The sequence below is a fragment of the Rhinopithecus roxellana genome, chromosome 17 (genome assembly GCF_007565055.1).
Source record: "Rhinopithecus roxellana isolate Shanxi Qingling chromosome 17, ASM756505v1, whole genome shotgun sequence".
Taxonomy (NCBI): Eukaryota; Metazoa; Chordata; class Mammalia; order Primates; family Cercopithecidae; genus Rhinopithecus; species Rhinopithecus roxellana.
In genome coordinates this window covers 78557798-78580263 of record NC_044565.1, presented here as the reverse complement: position 1 = coordinate 78580263, position 22466 = coordinate 78557798, and the positions used below count along the sequence as shown (strand labels likewise).

Below are 22466 nucleotides of genomic sequence, written 5' to 3'. Positions count from 1 at the left end.
GCCTCATTAAGTCATGGAAAAAAGTCTCTTACGGTTGGAGTTTTCAAATTCTTTTAGCCACTACACATTTGGTTATCCTTTTTCCCTTTGTACATTTCTCATAACAACACCTACATCCTTGTAATTTCTGAAGTATTTATCTCAGAGCAGTTTATTTTATTTTAAAATGAATAGTGTGCAAATGTTCCCAAGATTTGTATTATTTTGTGATCAGAAAGGGAAGCAACCATATATTTATTTTAGACCTATTTATTAATTTTGTATGCTTTTCCCAAGGAATCTTGGCTGTTAAACATATTAATATTTTTCTTCCTTTACCAAAACCATATTTAATAGGAAAAGATGATAGTATTATTGAGATTATTAAAAGAACACAAAAGACAAATTAAATTTTTTTTTAAAATATAGAGTGGGGTATCTTTTTCCAGGAATCCAGCTTGAGACAGCTCACAAAATTATCACTGGATTCCAAGAATCTAGATCTTTTATACTTGTCTTACATTTTATGCTTATTCTTTTTATTGCTAATGTTCACAGGAATTATATTTTGGTAGACTTTAACTGGAAATAATGTGTTATATTAATAGGTATGCGGGTTTGTGTGTGTGCACATTTAGGTAGCTATTTTCAACTCGTACAGGGTGGGTCAGGTGGTCAGAATTTTGGTAACTGGAACCTAGCCTTCTGGGAAATGGTTGAAAACCAGGGAGGAAGGGTCTGCACGTTAGGGACAATACTTCATTTACTGTTTATAACCTCAGCACCTAGCACAGTTTGGTCCATAGAACTGCTCAATGAATGAACAAAAAGGCACAAAGACATCTAAGCACCTAAAGTCTGTGTACATTATTTGGCAAAGAAGAGCTTCCATTCAAAATTGTCCTAAGAGGCTGTATCTCTTAATTTTCTAACTTTTAGAAGATTAGACAGTAAGTTCCTTAGGGTCCACATCACTATGGCAGTCTTTTGCACATAGGAGGTACACAATAAATGAGCTCCACTGAAGCAGAAAGCCAGATCTGAAGGCTGCTGTAAACCTGACACACTTAATAATAGTGAAAATAGAGTGCAAATCCCCAAATCTGCCCAAAATGAGATTACTCAGTGATGACATTCGGTTTCCTGAGATGGGTTAAAATATGATCTGTATCTTTGGCTTAAGAAGGCACAAAAGTACACAAAGTATTATAGAAGGCCTCACATCAAAATTCTTCATGTAAGATCTGACATCCCAAATTTTAATTACCTGGAGAATTCACTTCTGGAACTACCCTACTCCTTGATGATGCCAAATAAAAAGGGTTATTAAAATAATCCTGAAAACAGCTAGGCAGTCATTCAACTCAGGAGATCATCTTCTACTGCGTGAAGTTATGGGCACTTTTGCTGACTGCCTGGCAAACTGACAACCGAGTTAATTAGACACTGACGAGAATCAGAGAAAGAAAAGGAAGAGTGCAGAGCAGAATGCACACGTGCTGGTGATGGTATCCTGGTGCCTGGCAGACTGATGGAGGCTGAGGAGCTCATTTACTCAGTGGGGGCTTAAGTGCCAATGGTTAGGGCCTGGGGCCTAGAATTTGGACGGATATGAACAAGAATGGGCAGAGGTCAAGCTTGACAGGATGGGAGAGTGGGTCAGGGCTCTTGAGTTGAGTAATGTCCCTAGGTGGGAGGATGCAGGAATGAACAAGTGGAAGCAGAAAACAGATCCAGCTCTCCCAGAAGTCAAACAGCAAGGTCAAAATTCCAGTCAGAGGCTCATGAGAAGAACCTGGGATCAAAGGCTGGGCCACAGAGTTCAGAATAACAGTAACTGGGTCTCAGCAATGGGGATGAGGCCAGGAGAGAGACTGGCTTTTGAATCTAAGCCACAATGATCAAGTACTTTGATATTCACCATCTGATTTTCCTCATCCCCCGTCTTCTCACGAAGGGGGTCACTGGGAAGCAATGCCAAGGTCATGGATTTGGAGTCAGAAAACATAGCTTGAGTCTCTGCTCTCTCATTAGGCTAACAGGTTATGATGGACCTCTCCAGGCTTCTAGAAAATGGGAATACTCATTATTTCTACCTTACAATATTCCTATAATGCTCAAACAAGATTGTCAAGAAAAGACTACAACATTACTTGTTGTTGTAATTATTGACGTCATGCTGATCTTGTCTGCTCAGAGCTATAACTGGTCTCAGGTAATGGCTAATTAATGAATTATTAGCCCTTTCACAGACCTGAAATGCTCAGCTGATAAATGGTATGGCAATTGGTTCGGCATTCTGAACCCTGCCTATTGTAACTTAAGCATCATTTTCTATCTCCACTGATAACATGAAAAGCATGTGAGATGGTGGGTGGGTCTGTGCTGTCTTTTCATATGGTCTGGTAAGCTTTGGAGCATGTTAGTGACCAGCCAGTTGCGCCTTTCACATTTGCTGAGTAGCAGTCTGATATCATTGTTCTACATTTTGACTATGTCTATGATGTCTCCAAGAGAACAGAAATCTCTTAGTAATCAGCTAATCCAATGTGGGTTGAAACAATGACTCTGTGTGCCTGGCCCCCGTTCTTCCTCTCTCATGATGGGGTCCTTGCTAGATCTTTAGGGACAAGGGCAAACTCATCACAGTATCATTTATACTCCTTTTTATCTTTGCCAGTGTTTCTGCCACTCTCAAGTTGAAAGATACAGAAGACCTATTTATAAAAACTGTCTTTAATGAGCAAATCTCAGTGTTAGGAAGTCAGGGATCTCAAACATATGTCAACAATAAGAGAAAGTTCAACCAGTACTTTCATAACAAGAAATGTAGAGGCTTCTCAAGCAATGAGCTGTGTTCGTAGTATCTCTGTCACAGGACTGTGAAGCACCCCCCTGTGGAATTCGTCTGACATAAAATCTCCATGGAATCTTTAAAAAACTTGATTCCCAGAAAGGATGAGAGATTTATGGCTTTGAAAAGATCTGAGCTTGCCGACCCTCTCAGTTTGCAAGGCGTGAGGTCATCCCAAGTGGATAGCTTATTATCTCCAAACATATTATAGCTTCCCTAACAAATAGAGACTCCCTGAATTGTTTTAAAAGTGAGCTGACATGCAGGGCAATAGCTGTTCAATTAAAGTGAAAAACAACATGTCTTCCTACCGATAGGCAAACTAAGGGGATTCGACTACCATGCAAGGCACAAAGGCACAGGCAAAGGATAGGCACTGAATATACATAAAGAAGCATACAAATATACCTCATTAGATTACATAATAGATTCAAGGCAAGTCTCAAATTATATCATGAATACTTTTTTAAAGTAAGGAAATGGGGATCCAGGTAAATTTTAGGTAGAAAAGAGTAAGCTGCGGGCAGGGATGAGGTAAGCACACAGAATCCATGCTTTGAGTTCTGGTGCTAGTTGAGTGGTGGCTTGCAAATCAATTCTCGGTTTGCTCCAGCAGCCAATGTGAAAGTTACATGATTTGCGGGGTCCACAAGGATCAAGTACTTGGCCTTAGGATCTTGAGGATTCTTAGTTGTGTTTCACTATGCTGCTGCAAAGTAAGAGCTGGAGCCCTGGATTGCACCTTTTTATTGGCAGCCAGCATTAAATTCTGTGATCTCAAATGGTCCATATACCTGAATTGGGCTGTGTTTCAAACAAACCAGATAAATTCAGCTAATCTCTCAGATGTGAAAGTTAAATTCCACTGAGGTGTAAACAGTTCTGTAGATATAAATGGTAAGTAAAAATTTGGTCAAACTACTAATCAACTTAAACTCAAAATACTGTAAAACAAAATGCATGCTTTCCAGCAAATTTCAGAAACATGCTAAATGTCCCGTATTGCTCATCCCATGTCAAATTTAGATTAAACTGATGGTATGACCCCTGGACTAAGATCTGGCACTGCTGAGTCCCCTGGCAGGTGGCTGATAGGTGGATATGATGCTACTCCTACCACCTCATCAGCCACCTGCGATGGGGAGACACACACAAATGCAAGAGGCGTTCTTTAATGGACATTCCCCTTCTTTCAATCTATCCTACGATTTTAAAGTGGTATTGCAACAGATGTTTTATATGCTTGTGTGACACTGTATCTTCAATAATCAGATAGATATAGCACAGAAAAGTTCTAATAGGGGCTTTAACAGTGGCTCACTGGATTTTTCACTATCTTCAGTGCTAACCCTCATATATTAAGCAATGTGAAATCATTTTGTTTTTATAAGATATACTTAAGACTATACCAGGAAACAGTCTGGTATAATTAGAAGTGGTATTAGATAACTAAAATACTAAAAATAAATTGTATTAGAATCACCATCTATTTTGAGCTGTTTCTATAGGCAAATTATTTTAGTCTATTTGAAAAAAAAGTTGGAATAGAACACCTGCAATTTCAGAAAAACATTGTAATACAGTATATGACCATTTTAATATATGCCTCTAGTCCCTAGAAGTCATAAAAATACTATGTAGGAGGGGAACTGGTTTTTTTTTAATAAACACACCAGGAGTTATACTTACAAATAAGTGTTCTTGATAAAAGTACTCACTTTTAGAGGCTATATTCTTATGCCAAAATGCTGTTCATGTTAAAATTCTATTTGAAACCTCTTCATAGTTGTTCTCAGAGCAAATTACTATGTCATAGAAGACAAAGTGCCTTTATTTTACTGTCACGTTTTGCTTCCTCTAAAGAGTTTTACTCAGCTACATCGGCCACCATTTCTTTCTTTTTTTTTTTTTAAACCAGACTTCAACATAAATGACTTTGGCTATTTCCTAGAGTTTAACAAATCTTCAAAGTCAAGGGTTTACAAAGCTGAGGATATTCAAAAGGATGTTCTATGATCTCTAAAGTCAGTTTCAAAAGAGAGGCACCAAAAACACTCTGAATGACTGTATTCTTGGAGTAAGTATACATTTTTTCCCATATAACTTCTGAAAGGAAAAACATTTCACTTGAATACGTACATTTTAGTATGTTTAAAAATAATTTTATTATCTGGTGGGACCTTGTATTGGTGGGAATAAACAAACATGCTTCATAGGAAAGTGTAATCAGGTGCTTTAAATACAAGGGTGTTGAGTCCAATCAATTCCTTGGAACTGAGGCAAACAGTAGGAGGAGATAAGGATTTTAAAATAAGATGATGGTCTAATATAGCCATGTTAGGTAAAATGGTATCTTTTAAACGTTGGGCAGTATGATTACTAATTAAAATGTTAAATTCTACTGGGTAGACAAAAGCTAAAAGGAAACCAATCCTGCTATTTATCAATGGCTGCAGCATAAAGAAGATGGAATCTTTTCTTTTTAAAGTCTGCAAGCCTTTTCTGAAGGGCATGTCTCTTAATAACCTTCATTAACTTCTGTTTGGTTGCCTAAGAGTTGTCTCATCCAAAAAAAGTTTAGCACAGTCTCAAAAGAGATTGTGTTTATTTAAGCTTGTTGGAAAAACATTCCTATCATTTCAAGAATGACTAAATATTTTTCATTCACATAGTTAGCATTCCAGACTATGTTTTCCTGCCTCTGTTGATTAGATGAAAATTAGCAGGCCCAAGTCTGATCTATTAGATGCAATTATTGTCTTAGTAGGAAAATTATGAGACTCCCAGCAATAACACCCTTTTAGGTATGGGAAGTAGACGGCAGAGGAAATAAAGGGCAACCCACCCCCTCGCACGCCACTTCAATAGGGAAATACTTACCACTGAACTCTGGGGCAGAGGAATTTCTAATCATGTGTTTCAGAATTAGCTCTCAACAATTCTGAACATTTAAGGCATTGATCAGTTTGGTCATCTAACAAATTCAGAGTATAAGACCAACCTTCATTTTTATTTATAAAACTTGGTTCAGTATGGCAGCCTTACTCAAAATCAAGTACAAAGTACAAGGCATTACTGACACAAGCAAAGACATGCTGGACTTGGAGAACCAGCAGCAGAACTTCTAGGTATAAGAATAACCATTTCTTCTCTATTTATTTCTACAACATTTATTTCTATACTTGTTTAACTATTAATGTAAGTGGTGGATCTAACATGTAAAGAAAGCCACTCCTATAATGTACGTATTTCTATATAGCTGTGAAAAATCACAAAATCTTGAAAGTGACATATTAAGGCCGGATATGAATGTCTTTTACATTCATTTTACCTATATTCTAGTTTTATTTTAAATATCTAAAGATATTTTAAATGATCAAATAAAAATCAAAATATGACAATATTCATCACTGAAAATTTCTGATGTTTATGTTAAAGACCTAGGTTAACAAATGGTCATTTGCTACGCATTGGTAACCCAACATATGACCTTATTTGGACAAGCAAAAAATAGACTGTGTTATATTTTAATTTCCATTTATGGAACCAGTCTCCAGGACATTTAGAGTTAAAGGATAAAACACATGCCTAACAGTCTTTAGGCTATTACGAATATTTTATTATTCTTGGCTTACTAATAATAGCATAGTATATGGCACTGAAGCAATACCACCCATAAACTGAGTTTTGATCCCTGTTATGTACCAGAATGTTAATAACATGTGACCCTATGGCATCTCTGACTTCACTGCCTCTCCGGGTCAGCCAAACTATGTTTGACTCCGTGCCACAAAAGCAGTAGCTTAATCATTTGAGATACTGTTCAGTGAGGAAGCATTATGGGCAGGGCTGGAAACATTTTTTCTAGTTTCAAAGAATTCCCACCCAGATATGTGCCTGGTACAGACTTTTCTGGCAGCCCAGTGGAAATCTCATTAGAAGGACAGCTTGATTCAAGCTATGTCATCAGCCTTCAGGGAGAGAATATAGTGCTTCTATAAATTTGGGATTGATGAAGAAGACGACAGTACGTTTGACAGCTCACAGAACTCCAGCCTTTTAGATGAGTACAACTTACAATATTGGGTGAGCTGAGACTGAAGTGGCTTACTAAATCCACACAGGTCAAGACATGCCTGACATTCAATCTTCAACACTATCCCAAGTAGGACCAGGATTCCCTAAGTCAGAGATCCAAGAAAGCCAGGTGGCAGGAAGAAAGATAGTTGATTTTTTGGTTCAACCACATTCCATCCTAAACCCAAAGTTAGAAAGAATCCATGCACAGTGAATCTCTTATTTATCCTCTACTTCAAGAGTTAAGTCCAGGTTAGCAGAATTATTAGGCCTGAAACTCAGCTGGGTATCTGATAATATGTCTGCAAATAGCAATTTTAACTTTTTATTAAGAAGAAAACTTAAAAAATACTGAATACTATGGACTCTGATATACCTCTCATCCAGCTTTAACAATCTACAAATAACTCTTTGACTTCCTGTCAGAGATAGAACATGGATTTTGCTTTGTTTTCAGACAGACAGAAATAGTAGAGGGGAAACTACCCATTTGCCCAACCTCGAGCATGGAATTTATTTACTGGCAACCTGAGTATAATTCTGAATGCTACCTTTTAAAATATTACCTAAGTTGTTCCTAGTTCTTGCAAAGTGATACTCTGGTGTTGGCTTCAAAATCCCTAAGGTCATCAAAATCATCAGTTCCTCCCTGCAGGAGACGGTGCACATAAGGAGGCCTGAAGAACACTCAGGTCACAGTGGTCACCTGGGTCGGGTCCAGCCGCAGCCCAAGATGAGAGGTCAGATCAGGTCTGACATCAAGACTTCAAAGTCCCCATGAAGCTCTAATCTCTTGCATCAGGTGTCACAGCTAAGCTGGCCACACACCTGTCCACATCTCTTGGATTTTCTTATTGAGTAATCATGGGGATGTTATAGATGTCACATAGCCAAAACTTCCCTCCCCAATACCTTATTTTACCTTCAGTTGCAAAATAGATTTCTAATGGAAATGGCAACCTGTTCTCAGGATCCCTCTGATATTAAGAATCACTTTCGGCAGCATTTATACTTGGTATCATTGGAAAAAAAATTAGCAAATTATTCTCAATACCTAATGATGATTAAAAAAAATCCTTGTCCGTGTAAGTAACTGAAATGCAGTGGTACCTACACCATGCAATCTTAAAAACAGTACATTAACGTAGCAGCGAGCATTAGCCTTAGAGTGTCTCGGTAGCCCCACTTAAACTCTGTGATTCTGGACTTCAGGGGCTGAACTGGGAGAGAACAAACCACAGAGTACACATCAGTCTTAGAAGGCCCATGAAGCTGCCACAGGGATGGAGCCCAGAGCTGAGCCCTCCAGAAGGGTGAACTGTCAGTGCAGGAAATTGGTCCAACTGGCCTGTAGACATATGGGCCCACCTCATGTCACACACTTCCACAACACTCTTACTTGGTCCACCTCATGTCACACACTTCCACAACACTCTTACTTATGTTCTCAAAATGTCTTTTCAGTGATAAGTACCCTGACATTATTCTTCCTTCAGCTGGTAGATCAGGGGTCCCATGGCCATCAGCTTTTGACGATCTGGTTAAGGTAACCCTGTATCAGGGCCTCCTCCCTCACTCAACTAAAAAGAAGATCTGCAAGAAGGGTCTGGTTGGGACTTCCTGCTCCAGTCTTTCTTTCCTCCTCACTGCCCTCACTTATTATTTACTCATTAAAAATTTTTGAGCATCTACTTAAGTATCAGATGTTGTTTTAGGATTCAAAAGAATATGCCAAATTCTTTCTTTACATGGGCATGGAGCCTCTTTCAGGGTGTAATGCACTGCAGCACAGAGGCAGTGTCCATTCAGGGTGCAGGGTCTGGTCCTGGGGACACACTGTGCTGTCAGTTATGAGCTTTATGACCCTGGGCAAATTACATGGCCTCTGAACTTTCTCTGATGGTAAACTGGGATGCCAGCACCCATACCAAAGGGATGCTGTGAGGATCTCAAATTAGTTGCTCCTCTTAAAGTAGTTAAACCTGACATATAACAATAGTATGAAATGTTAGCTACTGTCATTAAGGGTTACAAATAACAGTGGTCCAATGGTGCCAGACACAGATGAAGACCTAATTCTGCTGTCCCATCTCTTTTTTGCTTTTAGTTTTTAAGGAGATTAAGGCCATGTTTTCTATGTATACCCTTCAACTGAAAACTTTATATGCTATTCCACATGTTTCCACCCTAGCTCTTTACAGGGGTCAGAAAATACAAATAATGAGATCGATAAACAAGAGATGTAGAGAAAAGCCAACAAGGCAAAATGTGAGAATATAATCAGCTACAGACTGGAAAGGCTTATCTGTATACCTGAATTGGGTGTTGACAATAACTTGCTAAGAATTCATCATGAGAGTACTTAAGTGCCAATTTAAAAAGCACTTAGGTACTTGTGAATCAAGTCAGCTGTCAAGTAACAGCCTAGTCTTTAAGGACCCCAGGTTCACGTCCCTAGTCCTCTGGGAGTAACCAAAAAGCACATTATCTTGTCATTTGGAAGGTATGTGTCTCCAATAACAACAGCCACAATAAGGTTCTTCCTCCTTGGAGGTCCTAACACGCTGTATTTAGTGATGCTGTTAGTTTACTTAGAATCTAAAACCACAATCCTTGTGTGGGGTCCCTTCATCTAATTTCATACTCTGACTATGTACCTAGAGACTGTAGCTAATAGGGTAAGGGCCAACACTGGTTATGCAACTGTGCACAGAGGAATGTATTGTGTGTATAAACTAGGTAAATACCAGTGTTTCTGGTTTTCCTCTATTTCTGGGTGATTGCTTATTTATTGCACATTAACACCTTGCACTTTTTCTAATTTCATACAATCCTTTTGCTACTCTGAAATCATTTGAAACTATATTTAAGTATGATATTGAATGACTGCTGAGAAAAAATGTCTTCAAATGATCCCAGAGACTTTCTTGGACTATAAACTAAGCAGTAAGATCCATTCACCTTGTGTTATTTTGTAAGTTTATTATTAGTAGCCATAAATAACCCTTTAGTTTCATTATCTTAAGCTGTGCACTGTTTTTTAATCCTATACTAAAAAAATCTGTGTTCCTATTATTAATACATCTTAAAATGAAAGCGTTATTGGAGAGTAAATACATTCATATGAAACTCACTACTCAACTAAGTTAAAAACAAAAACAAGAAAAGCAAGATAAATTATTTCTGAGAACCAGAAAATGGAATCTTCTGAAAGGTTTGATGAGAGATGAGAGCCAGAGCATGAAAGAGACAGAGAGGAAAAAAGACCAGCAGAACTTTACAGCTGAAATGACAAGGGTGCTGAGCTCTGTTGAGGTGGAGGGGGCTGCTCAGACCTGAGGCTCTAGAAGTGAATTCAGGGATGCATCTCAAAGGCATCTTTCCCCTGAGGTCTTCAAACTGCGAGGAGACAGTAGGTGGACGACCACACTCAAAATACCTGGAGTAGTCTTCAAACTGCAAATGATTTCCTCCCTTGTCCCCATTGACTGCCATCACTCCTCAACAGAACCAAAAGCCAACGGTGAGTAGAGATGGGTGAGGACACTAGAAGCAGGGCATGAGTCAGGCTGGGATGCTGAGTGGGGCAGGGGAAGCAAGCACAAATGGAGCTGAACCTGACAGACTTCAGTTGATCCTCACTCAGCCACACAATGGCAACTACACCCTTGGGGGAAATGATCTAAATTACTCTAAACCTGAATGTCTTCATCTCCAAAATGGGTAATAAAGGCTTCAGCAGTGTGGCTGTGAAGGTTAAATGAGACTGGGTACAAATGTGATGCACTTACCCCACCATACCTCAACGGGGATATTCCCTTTCTCCTGGTTTAAAACTCAGCCTAAATAGGTTCTTCAAAGTTAAAGGTTATCTCTTATCTTTGTGTCCAGTGTCATATCTGAATTCCAAGAGGTTCTTAATTTTTTGAAATTAATGGCTCACCAAAACTAACTTTTTTCAAACAGTAGATGATTAGATTACAACTCCATGCAGATGTTGCAGATACCAAATTCTAAGTGACTATACCAAGATTCACTCCTTACCCAAACATCAATGTGTGCTAAGAAAATGGTAATAAATGTGTTATATATATATTTACCTGTTCACCAACTGCCTTCCTTCTCCACTCTTCGTGATGGATATGCTGATGAATGCAAAAGATGGGTGCAAAAGGATCAGCCTTCCTTTCATTTACTTCCAGAGGAAAGGCTCTTTTATTCTTCAACAAGTTTTTAAAGTTTTATTTTGAATTTATGACACAAGACCCATGAGATTAAAAGGCTAATGTTTACTGGATTATGAATTTATGCTTTTCATTTTCCTTACAGTGTGTCCCAAATATTCGTAATTAAATATTTCAAGTTGACAATAGATTGTCCCTAATTCTTGGGGACAGATATTCTTATCTTCATCTGCTTCAGTAAGGCACCCTTTCCTGTAAAGCCGACTATATGACCATTATATGTATTTCTACATGCTCTTTTTTTCCAGCACTGAAATGCTGCCTTTAGGGAATGGGAGGAGTATATATACATGAAGGGGTGGGTGACTTCCACAAAACTGGTCATCTGGAAGCTATAAAGTTTTGGAGCGTGGCAGCTGCACTCTGAGTATAGTAATGATGAAGGAATCAGTGATGTCAACAGAACGAGTCCTCAAGGTTAAACTTTTATATGATTTTTAAGGTCTTTAACAAGTCTAGCCCCTCAGAGGCTGATGAAGCTAGGCAGACAAACTCTGGAGTCTGAGTTTATTAACATTTCGGTGGAAGCACAAGATTTCTTTGTACTTAAAAGACTTAGTCTACTTAACTGACTTTCTGGAAAGATAAGTCCATTTTTCAGTACCTGCTTTTAGAAATTCTAGAAAGATCCATCTTCAACACGAATTAATTTTTCACCCACATTAGTTCATTTTACTATGCAAATGTACTTCTTAATGCTGGATACCCTCTATTAGAAATGTCTGTATAAATATTCAAACCCTTGTCTGCACTAACAGACATGGACACAAGATTAAAGACTGACATGAGTTAAGTATGCAGAGAATCTACCCAGAATGGAAGAAATGAGCTGGAATAGGAGTCAGGACAGAAAAACTAGTCCAGGATGCCTCAGGCTTCCCTCCACTGAACAAGAAGAGAGGTAGCAAATGCAGGTAACCACAAAATAAATAACAGCACTACAGGAATTGCAAAGCCACAGCCATTGGGATATGAGAAGTAGAACAGATACTCGGTGACGGCAGTAGGCAGTGCAAATTGCCTTTGATGGTTCCAGTCTTTCCTTCTAGTTGCCAGAACCCTTGGGCTTATGGAAGCGTCACAAGTCAAACCTGCTAAGCTTGACTCATCGGTCTCATTTTCAATTTCATTTTGTTAGGTTGACCTTTGGGTGTTAATTAGGCTCAAAGCGAACTTAATTAAAATGTATACATTCTTATACTGTAAAGTATTCAGATGCACATATTTGCAATGGCAAAATAATGACCACACTATTCTCATTTTACATGTGCAACATTTCCCTCAAATGATTAGTTTGAGCTGTTTGATCAATTTGTCGGCAACTAGTAACAGTGTGAAGCAGACATTATGCCAGAGGAAATAAACAAACAAGAACATACACTGGTAGAAGCTTCTCCAACACAAGACATTCGCCAGGGACTCATTAGCATCTACAAGATTTACCTTCGCACACGGGGCAACACTCCCCAGGCACTTTCACAGGGTTCGTGCAGGTCTGTCCGCAGACGGTCGCAACGCAGTGGCGTTCACCATTGACGCACTGGCAGAATGTGCAGTCGTCTTCCCGCCACCGGTCTCCGTGGGCGAGGATCAGGCCATTGGCATAGCAGCCAGCAGGATTATTAAAAGGATACACTGGATCTAAAAGAGAACATAAGTTCAGAATTAGACTGAGCATATTCTAAATCTTATCTCTGCCTGCACCCAGAGACATTTTTTTCCTGGGTTCTAGTCATCAGCAGTTCTATTCCCACTGTGATCAACAGAAGCTCAGGGTTGCATGAGGAGTCTCTGGGGGTGCATGCAAAAACAGCTGTCACACTGAATTTATGTCTACCCATACTGACACAGCAGTGCCAGAGAAGAGGATCCGTAGTCTAACAACCAACGTGCAGGTATTATCACTCTGTAAAGCTGGAAAGCTTTGTGGCAAGAGCTGTGGGTTGGTAATTAGAAAACATGAATCCATATTAGGCTCTGACAATGTCTTCATAGTTGTAGACATAAATGTTTATCAAACCTCAGTTTCCCTACCTGTAAAGTGGAAGGAACAATGCTCTGTCTAAATCAGAGTGATACTGTTACTTCTAGAACTCTATCTCATGTGCCTGCAGGACCATGTGGGCAACAGTGCTCTTGCTGTGGCCTTGTTCATGACAAGGCTGGTCAGACATACCATGGGTCACTGCCTTGGAGGAGGGCTGTGAACTTAGGCCATTTTTTCTCCCATAAGCTGTGAAGCTAAGCTGCAGCCCCAGGTGGGAGGCAGAAGTAGCCAAAGCTACTGTAAAAAAAAAAAAAAAAAAAAAAAGAAAATGTTTCTGAGGTTATTGACAAGGATATAAATACTGCATATGAAACCCTCACTTATCCCTCTATTGAGAGCAATTAGATAAATTACTCAATTTTCTTTCTCAGAAATACATAAAAAACTGGCTTCAACAAGCAAGTACTGCTGTGTTGGGAGAGGAATCCAGACAGTTTAGAGTTTGGTCGTCTTTATTCTAAGGACATAGTTAGGGCATTATAATAAAGTTAGTTAGAAGGTCAACATTTAAAATAATGCCATCACAGCGTTAGGAAGGCAGTCTGCCAGAGAGGGACGCGGTCAATGGACCTGAGCAAGATAAGATTTTTTAAATTCCTGTGTAAAAAGTATTAGGATACATATTTTTCTACATTGAGGCTGGATCTGAATTCCAGGAAGTGAGACATAACCGGATCCATGCCCAGACAACTACGATGACTACACAGAGGTTCGTATCTACATTTTTACAGCATCAATTGCTGCTCAGTTTCAGAACTATGACAGACTGGGGGCAGGTAGGGAACAACTCAATTAGGAAGGTTAAAAATTTGAAGTAATTCTCTTTAACTGTCAACATCGCCTAAAAAATAAACTACTTTTCTCCTATGGTGGCTAAAATAACCTCTAATAGGGAAAAGGACTCACTGTTACGAACTATGTTAGGAATGCAATTTTTATACTTTAAACATTTTCAGATCAATATTACGTGGCAAATACAGTTCAAACATCAAAAGGAGACAATTTTATGAAAATGAGGAAGTATGGAAAGTGGCATGACACTGTGCCCTCCCACTTTGTGTGCAGGGATCAGGCATAAGATTAACACATGAGACTTTAGATTGAAGATCTGGGGCCCAGTTAGGACAGAAAAAGGCTCACATGACCTTCCTTTCTGGGGAAACAGTGTTGTGTTGTCAGAAGAACACTACAGACACAGTCAGGCATGGGGTTATTGTTAATGGCTGCATTGTAAACCCAGGCAAGTGACTTTTCTCTTCTGAACTTGAACATCCTAATCTGTAAAATGTGTGGGTTGCAGCGAGTGATACTCAGAGCAACTGTTTTGAAATGCTTATTATTTATGAACATCAGTGATGGGAAGATGCAGCCTGTTGAAAGAACATGAACATATTACTTCCTGGAGAGAAGAGGGGAATCCAGAGAAAGCAGATTCCTGAGAGTCACACCTGACACCTGGCTGGGCCTCGAGCTGGTGTCACCGCCACCTGATACCATGACCCCATGTGAACCACCACATATTTTCAGAGAAGCAGTAGCAGGTCCCTGATCTCCCTGGAGAGGCCTGGGTATTGCGACAGGGGCAGGGTTAGTTCCTCTCCGGGCCGGCAGACTGAGACTGTCAGGGTGAGGTTCGCGTTATCCTAACGGAGCAAGCTGAGGTGAGGAGGTGGTGAGCTCTAATGCCAGGATGAAGATAAAGCTTTGCCCCAGGACTTGCTGAGGACTTTGGGGGGGAATGGAAAAGAACTCCGGGACATCTCATGCTCCGGGACATGGAAAGATGTGACCCATCATCTACACCCAGGCATAGCTTCCCTCAGGGAAGTGTTTCTACACACTCTACCTGGCTTTAACATGCTAGAAGACAGACCACGGTGTCCTAAAAGAGGCTAAACAAGGAACTTCAACATTCCTTTACTTTTGGATAAGACTGAATTAGGACAATTTCGATTTCAGAACTCTATACCATGCATACTCCTGTTAATCTGTAATTAGCACTTTTTCTTACCTTCACACACTGGGCAGCACTCTCCTTCGGGCACGTAGTACCTCTCACAGTTTATCTCACCACACTGGGCAGTGAAGCAGATGGCAACGCCCCCTTGGCATCGACAGAACCGACAGTTGTCCATTCGAAACATGTCTCCATCATAATATTCCACGTTGTTAAATATGCAGGCTGGCTTTGTATCTGAAAAGAGTTAAAACAAACAAAGCATATTTGTAGTCATCTTTTAGTTGTGTCCTTTGATGTTTTTCAAACAGCCGCTAGAAAATTTCTAATAGCAGGAGGTTATAATTTGATGGAAATTTACTAAACTCAATGTAAGTTTATGTAACAGAAAACAATAAAGCGAAGCAAAACAAAGTAAACAAAACACACTGTTATCCAGTTTACATCAAGGAACAGAAATTCCCCCTAGTAAAATCTACACTGACTTCCTTCCAACCCAGACAAAGGTAAACTTTATGACCATGACACTCACATATTTGGTATGTGCTTTAAAGTGATTCTATTTGTTTGGTTAAATCATTGTCTACCTCAAATGAATGATCCTGCCTCCATATTAGGTTTTGTTCTGCCTCAAAAATTTTATTACCGTCTTTTTTGACGTGGTGATGTTCAGTTCCTCCAGTGCTCTCTCTTACGTTCTTTTTCTCTATATATGGTATAAACACGTATAATTTTAATAGTGTTTGGCCTTTAACAAAATACTCTCTACATGTATCACCTCACTTAATCCCCATAATGAAGGTCTGACATAGGTATTATTATCCTGAGTTTAAAAGTGAGGAAATTCTAGGTAGTTTACTCAAAGTCATACAGCAAAAACAGTAGCTCTTCAACTGAAACCTTGTGCTCTTTCCACTGTGCTTCAGGGTTATGTTCTGCTAAGGACTCATAGTCCCATATTTAGAAGTCTCATCATATCAATGATTTTCAAATTTTTCTCTGCCTTGAAACATTCTCCCTACATTCATTCTTTAATTTTAGTTGATTTAAAATAACTCCCACCAAGACATCACAAGAAAACACAACTACGGATCAGTATATTATAAATGTAGACACAAACATCTTAAAAAAATTACTAGCAGATCATATCCAGCAACATATAAACAAAATTACACACCATGACCAAGTGAGACTTATTCCAATAATGCAAGGTTGGTTTAACATCCAAAAATATTAATGTTAATATGACATGTCACAGAATAAGGAACAAAAGCAACATGATCATTCGACAGACACAGTTTTTGGCATCTGACAGAATCTAATATTCTCTCATGATAAAAATGTTCAACCAACTAAGAACAGAATGGAACTTCCTCAACTTGATAAATGGCATCCATAAAAATCCTACAGCTCACCTCATACCTAATGGTGAAAGTCCAAGTACTTTCCCCCTAAGACCAGGAACAAGACAATGAAGTCTGCTCTCACCATTTCAATTTGACATAGTAGTGAAAATTCTAGCCAGAGCAAATAGGAAAAATAAATAAATAAAAAGCATCCAGATTGGAAAGGAAGAAGTAAAACTATCTCTAATTATAGATGACATGATCTTGTATATAAACAGTTCTAAGGGATCCACTAAAAAACTATCAGAAAGTATAAACAAGTTCAACAAGGTTGCAGGGTACAATTGCAACTCCCCAAATTGTGTTTCTACACACTAGTAATGACAATCAGAAAATGAGGAAAAAAATTCCAATCACAATAGCATCAAAAAGTATACAATACTTAGGAATAAATTTAATAATATAAGTGCAAACTTGTATTTTGAAAATAGCAAAACATTTTCAAAAAATTAAAAAGGCCTACATAAATGGGACATCCCGTGTTCATGGATTGAAAGACAACACTGTATACATGGAAATATTCCCCAAATTGACGTACATGTTCAATTCAATCTCTATCAAACTCCTAGCTGGCTCTTCTGTAGAACTTGATAAGCTGATCCTAAAATTCATATGAAAATGCAAGGCACTCAGAAATGCCAAAACAATCTTAAAAGGGAGAACAAAGTTAGAGAACTCATACTTCCTGATTTTAAAACATAATACAATGCTATAGTATTCAAGACTATGTGGTACTGCCACAGGAATAGATATATAGTTCAATGGAATTGAGAGTTCAGAAATAAACTATCACATTTACAGATATTTTGACAAGACAGTCAAGACTCAATGGGGTTAAAAGTCTTTATTTTTGAGATGGAGTTTCACTCTGTCACCCAGGCTGGAGTAGAGTGGCATGATCTGAGCTCACTGCAACCTTTACCTCCTGGGTTCAAGGGATTCTCCTGCCTCAGCCTCCTGAGTATCTGGGACTATAGGTGCATGCCACCATGCCCAGCTAATGTTTGTATTTTTAGTAGAGACGGGGTTTCACCATGTTGGCCAGGCTGGTCTTGAACTCCTGACCTCAAGTAATCCAACCACGTTGGCCTCCCAAAGTGCTGGGATTACAGGTGTGAGCCACCGTGCCAGGCCTGAGGTTGAAAGTCTTTTGGGGCAACTGGATTATCTACATGCAAAAGAATAAAGAAGAAACCCCTATGTCTCACAACATATACAAAAATTAACTCAAAATGAATCATAGAGTTATGATCTAAATACAAGAGCTACAACTATAGTACTCTTAGAAGGAAGCATAAGAGTTAATCTTTGTGTCCTTTGATAAGGGAGTGGTTTCTTAGATGTGACATTCAAAGCATAAGCAACAAAAGAACAAAACAGATAAACTGGATTTCATCAACTTTGGGACTTAAAAGGACACCATCAAAAAGGTAAAAAGACAACCCTACAAACTGGGAGAGAGTATTTGCAATCATGTATCTGATTTTAAAAAACTGGTACCAAGAACTCCCATAATTAAATGATAAAAATAATGTAATCAAAACGGGCAAACCTTTGAACAGACACTTTTTCAAATAAGACAGAAATGGCCAATAAACACATGAAAAGATGCTCGAATCATTAGTCACTAGGGGAATTCAAATCTAAGCTGCAATGAACACCATTTCACACCCACTATGATGGATATAATTAAAAAATAGTAACGAGTACTGATGAGGATGTGGAGAAACTGGAATTCTCATAGATTTCTAGTGAGGATGTAAAAGCATAGCTGCTTTGGAAAACAGTTTGGGAGTTCCTTAATTTGAGTTATCATATCATCAAGCAACTCTACTACTAGGTATATACCCAAGAGAAATGAAAATATATACCCCACATAAAAGCACTATAAACAAATGTTCCTAGCAGCCCAAGAGCCAAGAAAAGAAAGAACCTAAATATCCATTAACTGATACATAAACAAAAAGCAGTGTAACTATACAATAAAATATTATGTGGCCATAAAAAGAAATGAAGTTCTGATATGCAATATAACATGAATGACACTTGAAAATACTATGCTAAGTGGAAGAAGCCAGTCACAAAAGACAACGTATTAATACTTTATAACTCTCCTTATATCAAACACCCATCATAGGCACGTCTATAGAGATAGAAAGTAGATTAGTTGTTGCCTCGATCTGAGAGCTTTGGGGGAAAATGGGCAGTAACCGCAATCAGTTCAGGAGTTTTCTGGTGGCTTGATGAAAATGTTCTGAAATTGATTGTGTTGATGATTGCACAACTCTGAGCACACACTGAAAACAACAGAATTGCACAACTTAAGTTGGCAAATTACATGGTGTCTGCTAAAGCTATTTTTTTTAAAAAGTACTCCTAAGCTGAAGAAAGTTCTCCTGAGGTGACGAGCCCTGATCAATCTGCTGGTGAAAGCTGGACGATGATATCCCCATCTTTCATGGGCTCTTGTGTCCGTCCTCAAATCATTTAATATGTCACCTTGCATGTCTAAAATACTTTCACTGCATTTTGAGGATATGCATTTGCATTGCACTTGAGGACAATTACTTTCTATTTATTTTATAACAACCCCTCTAAGAAGACAGAACAAGTATTATTAATACCAGTTTTTTCGATAATGAAGATGAAACTTAAAGAGATGAGGTGATTTGCTTAAAGTCACATGAACGAGACAAACAATGATTTTATGTGTGCACACGTAGCACATGTGAATATCTGAACTCATTCTGTAGTGCTACATGGATACAACATTTTTTCAGAAAATTAATGTTAAAAAAGAATCATCTTACTGTATCTCAGAATTTTTCTATATACTTTTAGCTAACTAATCTGAGTTGGGATTGAAAGGAACTGGGCAGCTAGACTATAAGTTCCAAAATCATAGAAAATGCAGTACTTTTATACATTAAATTTGCAGGCTGTGGAGCGAGGCAAAATACCGTACTCTAACAAAATGATCATCCATGGAAACTAAAAAAAAGTAATAAACCAATCAATATTAATTATTTGGTTGAGTTGATCAACCACAGCTACCATCTGGGTGAAGTCACAAACCCTGGTACAGATCTGAGGAAGTGTGAAGGACAGGTTCTGATTATGAATAAAGCTGCTTCAGGTGGACTTGTTTTTATGGTAGGGTGTGCAAAAGCTTAAACAGGAGGGGATGGGACTGACGAGACAACTGTGGCACTTAGGCTTCACTAGCAAAAGCAAAAGGATCAAGGGAGTGGAAGTGAGAAAGATGGAGAATCCTAAAAACACAGCCTGGAAACACAACCAATCTTTAAGGGTGAAAAAAGTCACACAACACAATGAAATCTGTTTGATGTTCAGAGAGATTTATAGAGGCTCTTCATAAAAGTATATGACAAAAAGGCTACCCGTGGTTTTTGAGGAGCAATGACCAATTACTTCTTCACCTGTCGGGGTGATGTGAATCTCAGAACAGTGTGGAGATTGCCACAATCTCCACAAAAGGATGATTTAAGTAGACGTGGAAGAGAAAAGGGTTATGAAGAAATAATTTACTGTGTAATTTGTACTTCTCAATATGAAACACAGAAGTGCCTTCTTAGTGATTTTTGTATGTGTTTCGTGTCTGAAAAATTAAACTTTATGTTTCTAAGTTCTGGAATCTTCCCTTTCTTCTTGAACATATTTCAGAACTCCTAAAAGAGAATTTTGTAATATAGACTATTAGTATATGCTACTGTCTACCAAACTACACTGATTGGTGGATGGTGATAGACATACCTCAAAGATATTGTGCGTTCAGTTCCAGATCAGCTCAAGCAAGTCACACGAACTTTTTGGTTTCCCAATGCATTTAAAAGTTATGTTAACACTATACTGTAGTCCAAGCTTGTCTAACCTGCAGCCTGCGGGCCACAGGAGGCCTAGGATGGCTTTGAATACAGCCCAACACAAATTTGTAAACTTTCTTAAAATATTGTAAGATTTTTGTGAATGTGTGTGTTTATAAGCTAATTAGGTATCATTAGTGTTAGTGTATTTTACATGTGGCCCAAGACAATCCTTCTTCTTCCAATGTGGCCCAGGGAAGGCAAAAGATCGGACACTCCTGCTATAGTCTATTAAGTATACAATAGCATTATGTCTAAAAAGCAACGTACATTCCTTAATTTAAAATACTTTATCACTAAAAACTGCTAACAATCATCTGAGCCTTCAGGAAATAGTAATCTTTCTGCTGGTGGAGGGTATTGCCTTGATGCTGATGGCTGCTGACTGATCAGGATGGTGGTTGTTGAAGGTTGGGGTGGCTGTGGCAATTTCTTTAAATAACACAACAATGAAGTTTGTCACATTGACTAACTCTTCCTTTCATGAAAGATTTCTTTGCAGCATGTGATGCTGTTTGATAGCATTTTACTTACAGCAGAACTTGTTTCAAAACTGGAGTCAATCCTCTAAAACCCTGCCGTTGCTTTATCAACTGAATTTATGTAGTAGTCTAAAGCCCTGGTTGTCATTTCATCTGGTGAAGATGTTGTCACAGCATCCTCACCAGGAGTAGATTCTATCTCAAGAAACTACTTTCTTTCCTCATCCATAAGAAGCAACTCCTCATCCTTTCAAATTTTATCATGAGATTGCAGCAATTCAGTCACATTCTGCATGTTCCACATTTAATTCTAGTTCTCTTGCTCCTTCTACCACATCTGCAGTTACTACCTCCACTGAGGTCTTCAGCTCCTCAAAGTACTTCATGACGGTTGGAATCAACTTCTTCCGAACTCCATGTTAATATTTTGACACCTTCCCCTGAATCACCTTTGTTCTTAATGGCAATTAGAATGGTGAGTGAATCCTCTGCAGAAGGTTTTCAATTGATTTAGTTCTGATCCGTCAGAGGAATGACCATCTACAGTAGCTACAGCCTTACAAAATGCTTTCCTTAAATAACAAGACTTGAAAGTTGAAATGACTCCTTGGTCCATGGGCTGCAGAATGGATGTTGTGTTAGTAGGCATGAAAACAACACAAATCTTGTACACCTCCATCAGAGCTTGGGAGACCAGGTGCATTGTCAATGAGCAGTAATATTTTGGAAGAAACATCTTTCTCTGAGTAGTAGGTCTCAATAGTGGGCTTAAAATAATCAATAAACCATGCTGTCATCCAGGCTTTGTTGTTCCATTTATAAAGCACAGGCAGAGTAGATTAACCATAATTCTTAAGGGCCCTAGGGTTTTTGGAATGGCAAATGAGCACTGGCTTAAACTTAAAGTCATCAGCTGCATTAGCCTCTAATAAGAATCAGCCTATTCTTTGAAGCCAGGCATTGACTTCTCTCTTGTTATGGAAGTCCCAGATGGCATCTTCTTTCCATACCAGGCTGCTTTCTCTACACTGAGTATCTGTTTAGTGTAGCTACCTTCATCACTTATCATAGCTAAATCGTCTAGATAACTCTCTGCAGCTTCGACATGCAGCTTGTCCCATCCCTTCACCAAAACAAATTAAAACCAAAGTGAAAAGAGCAGTAATATTTATGAAGGATGTTCTCTCCATCTATTAATCCAGGCTATTGTTTTTAAAACTCAGGAGTTCTTGAGTTCTGTGTATTTTTAAATCCTTAAGTTTTCCTTTTATTATACTGATAATAGACTCTTAAAGTTGTGAATGTGGACTAGCTTCAATAAAGTCTAGCTAACTATACTCTCATAATTAATGGCTCGGTATTAAATATTATAAGACTAAAAATATTTTTGCTAGTTTCAATTGGCTTATTCCAGAGGGAGAAAGGGGAAGTGTGCGTGTGCTGGAGGACACCAAGCATATCCTATTTCAGGAAAAGGGAAAGAGAACAACTCTTATAAAGGATTACAACAATTTGTATCACTCTTCAACAAAATTA

The 22466-nt window shown here is 38.6% G+C and overlaps 1 protein-coding gene across 4 annotated transcripts in view; it reads right to left on the bottom strand.

Annotated features, from left to right (window-relative positions):
- CRIM1 (cysteine rich transmembrane BMP regulator 1) overlaps positions 1 to 22466 on the bottom strand; it is a 201307-nt gene that overhangs the window by 58492 nt on the left and 120349 nt on the right. For all 4 annotated transcript variants that reach the window (XM_010373245.2, XM_010373263.2, XM_010373271.2 and 1 more), the window contains 2 exons: positions 15213 to 15395; positions 12598 to 12795 (listed from right to left, as the gene is read on the bottom strand). In XM_010373245.2, coding sequence (XP_010371547.1) covers positions 12598 to 12795; positions 15213 to 15395 — 381 coding nt within the window. The remainder of the gene's footprint in view (positions 1 to 12597; positions 12796 to 15212; positions 15396 to 22466) is intronic.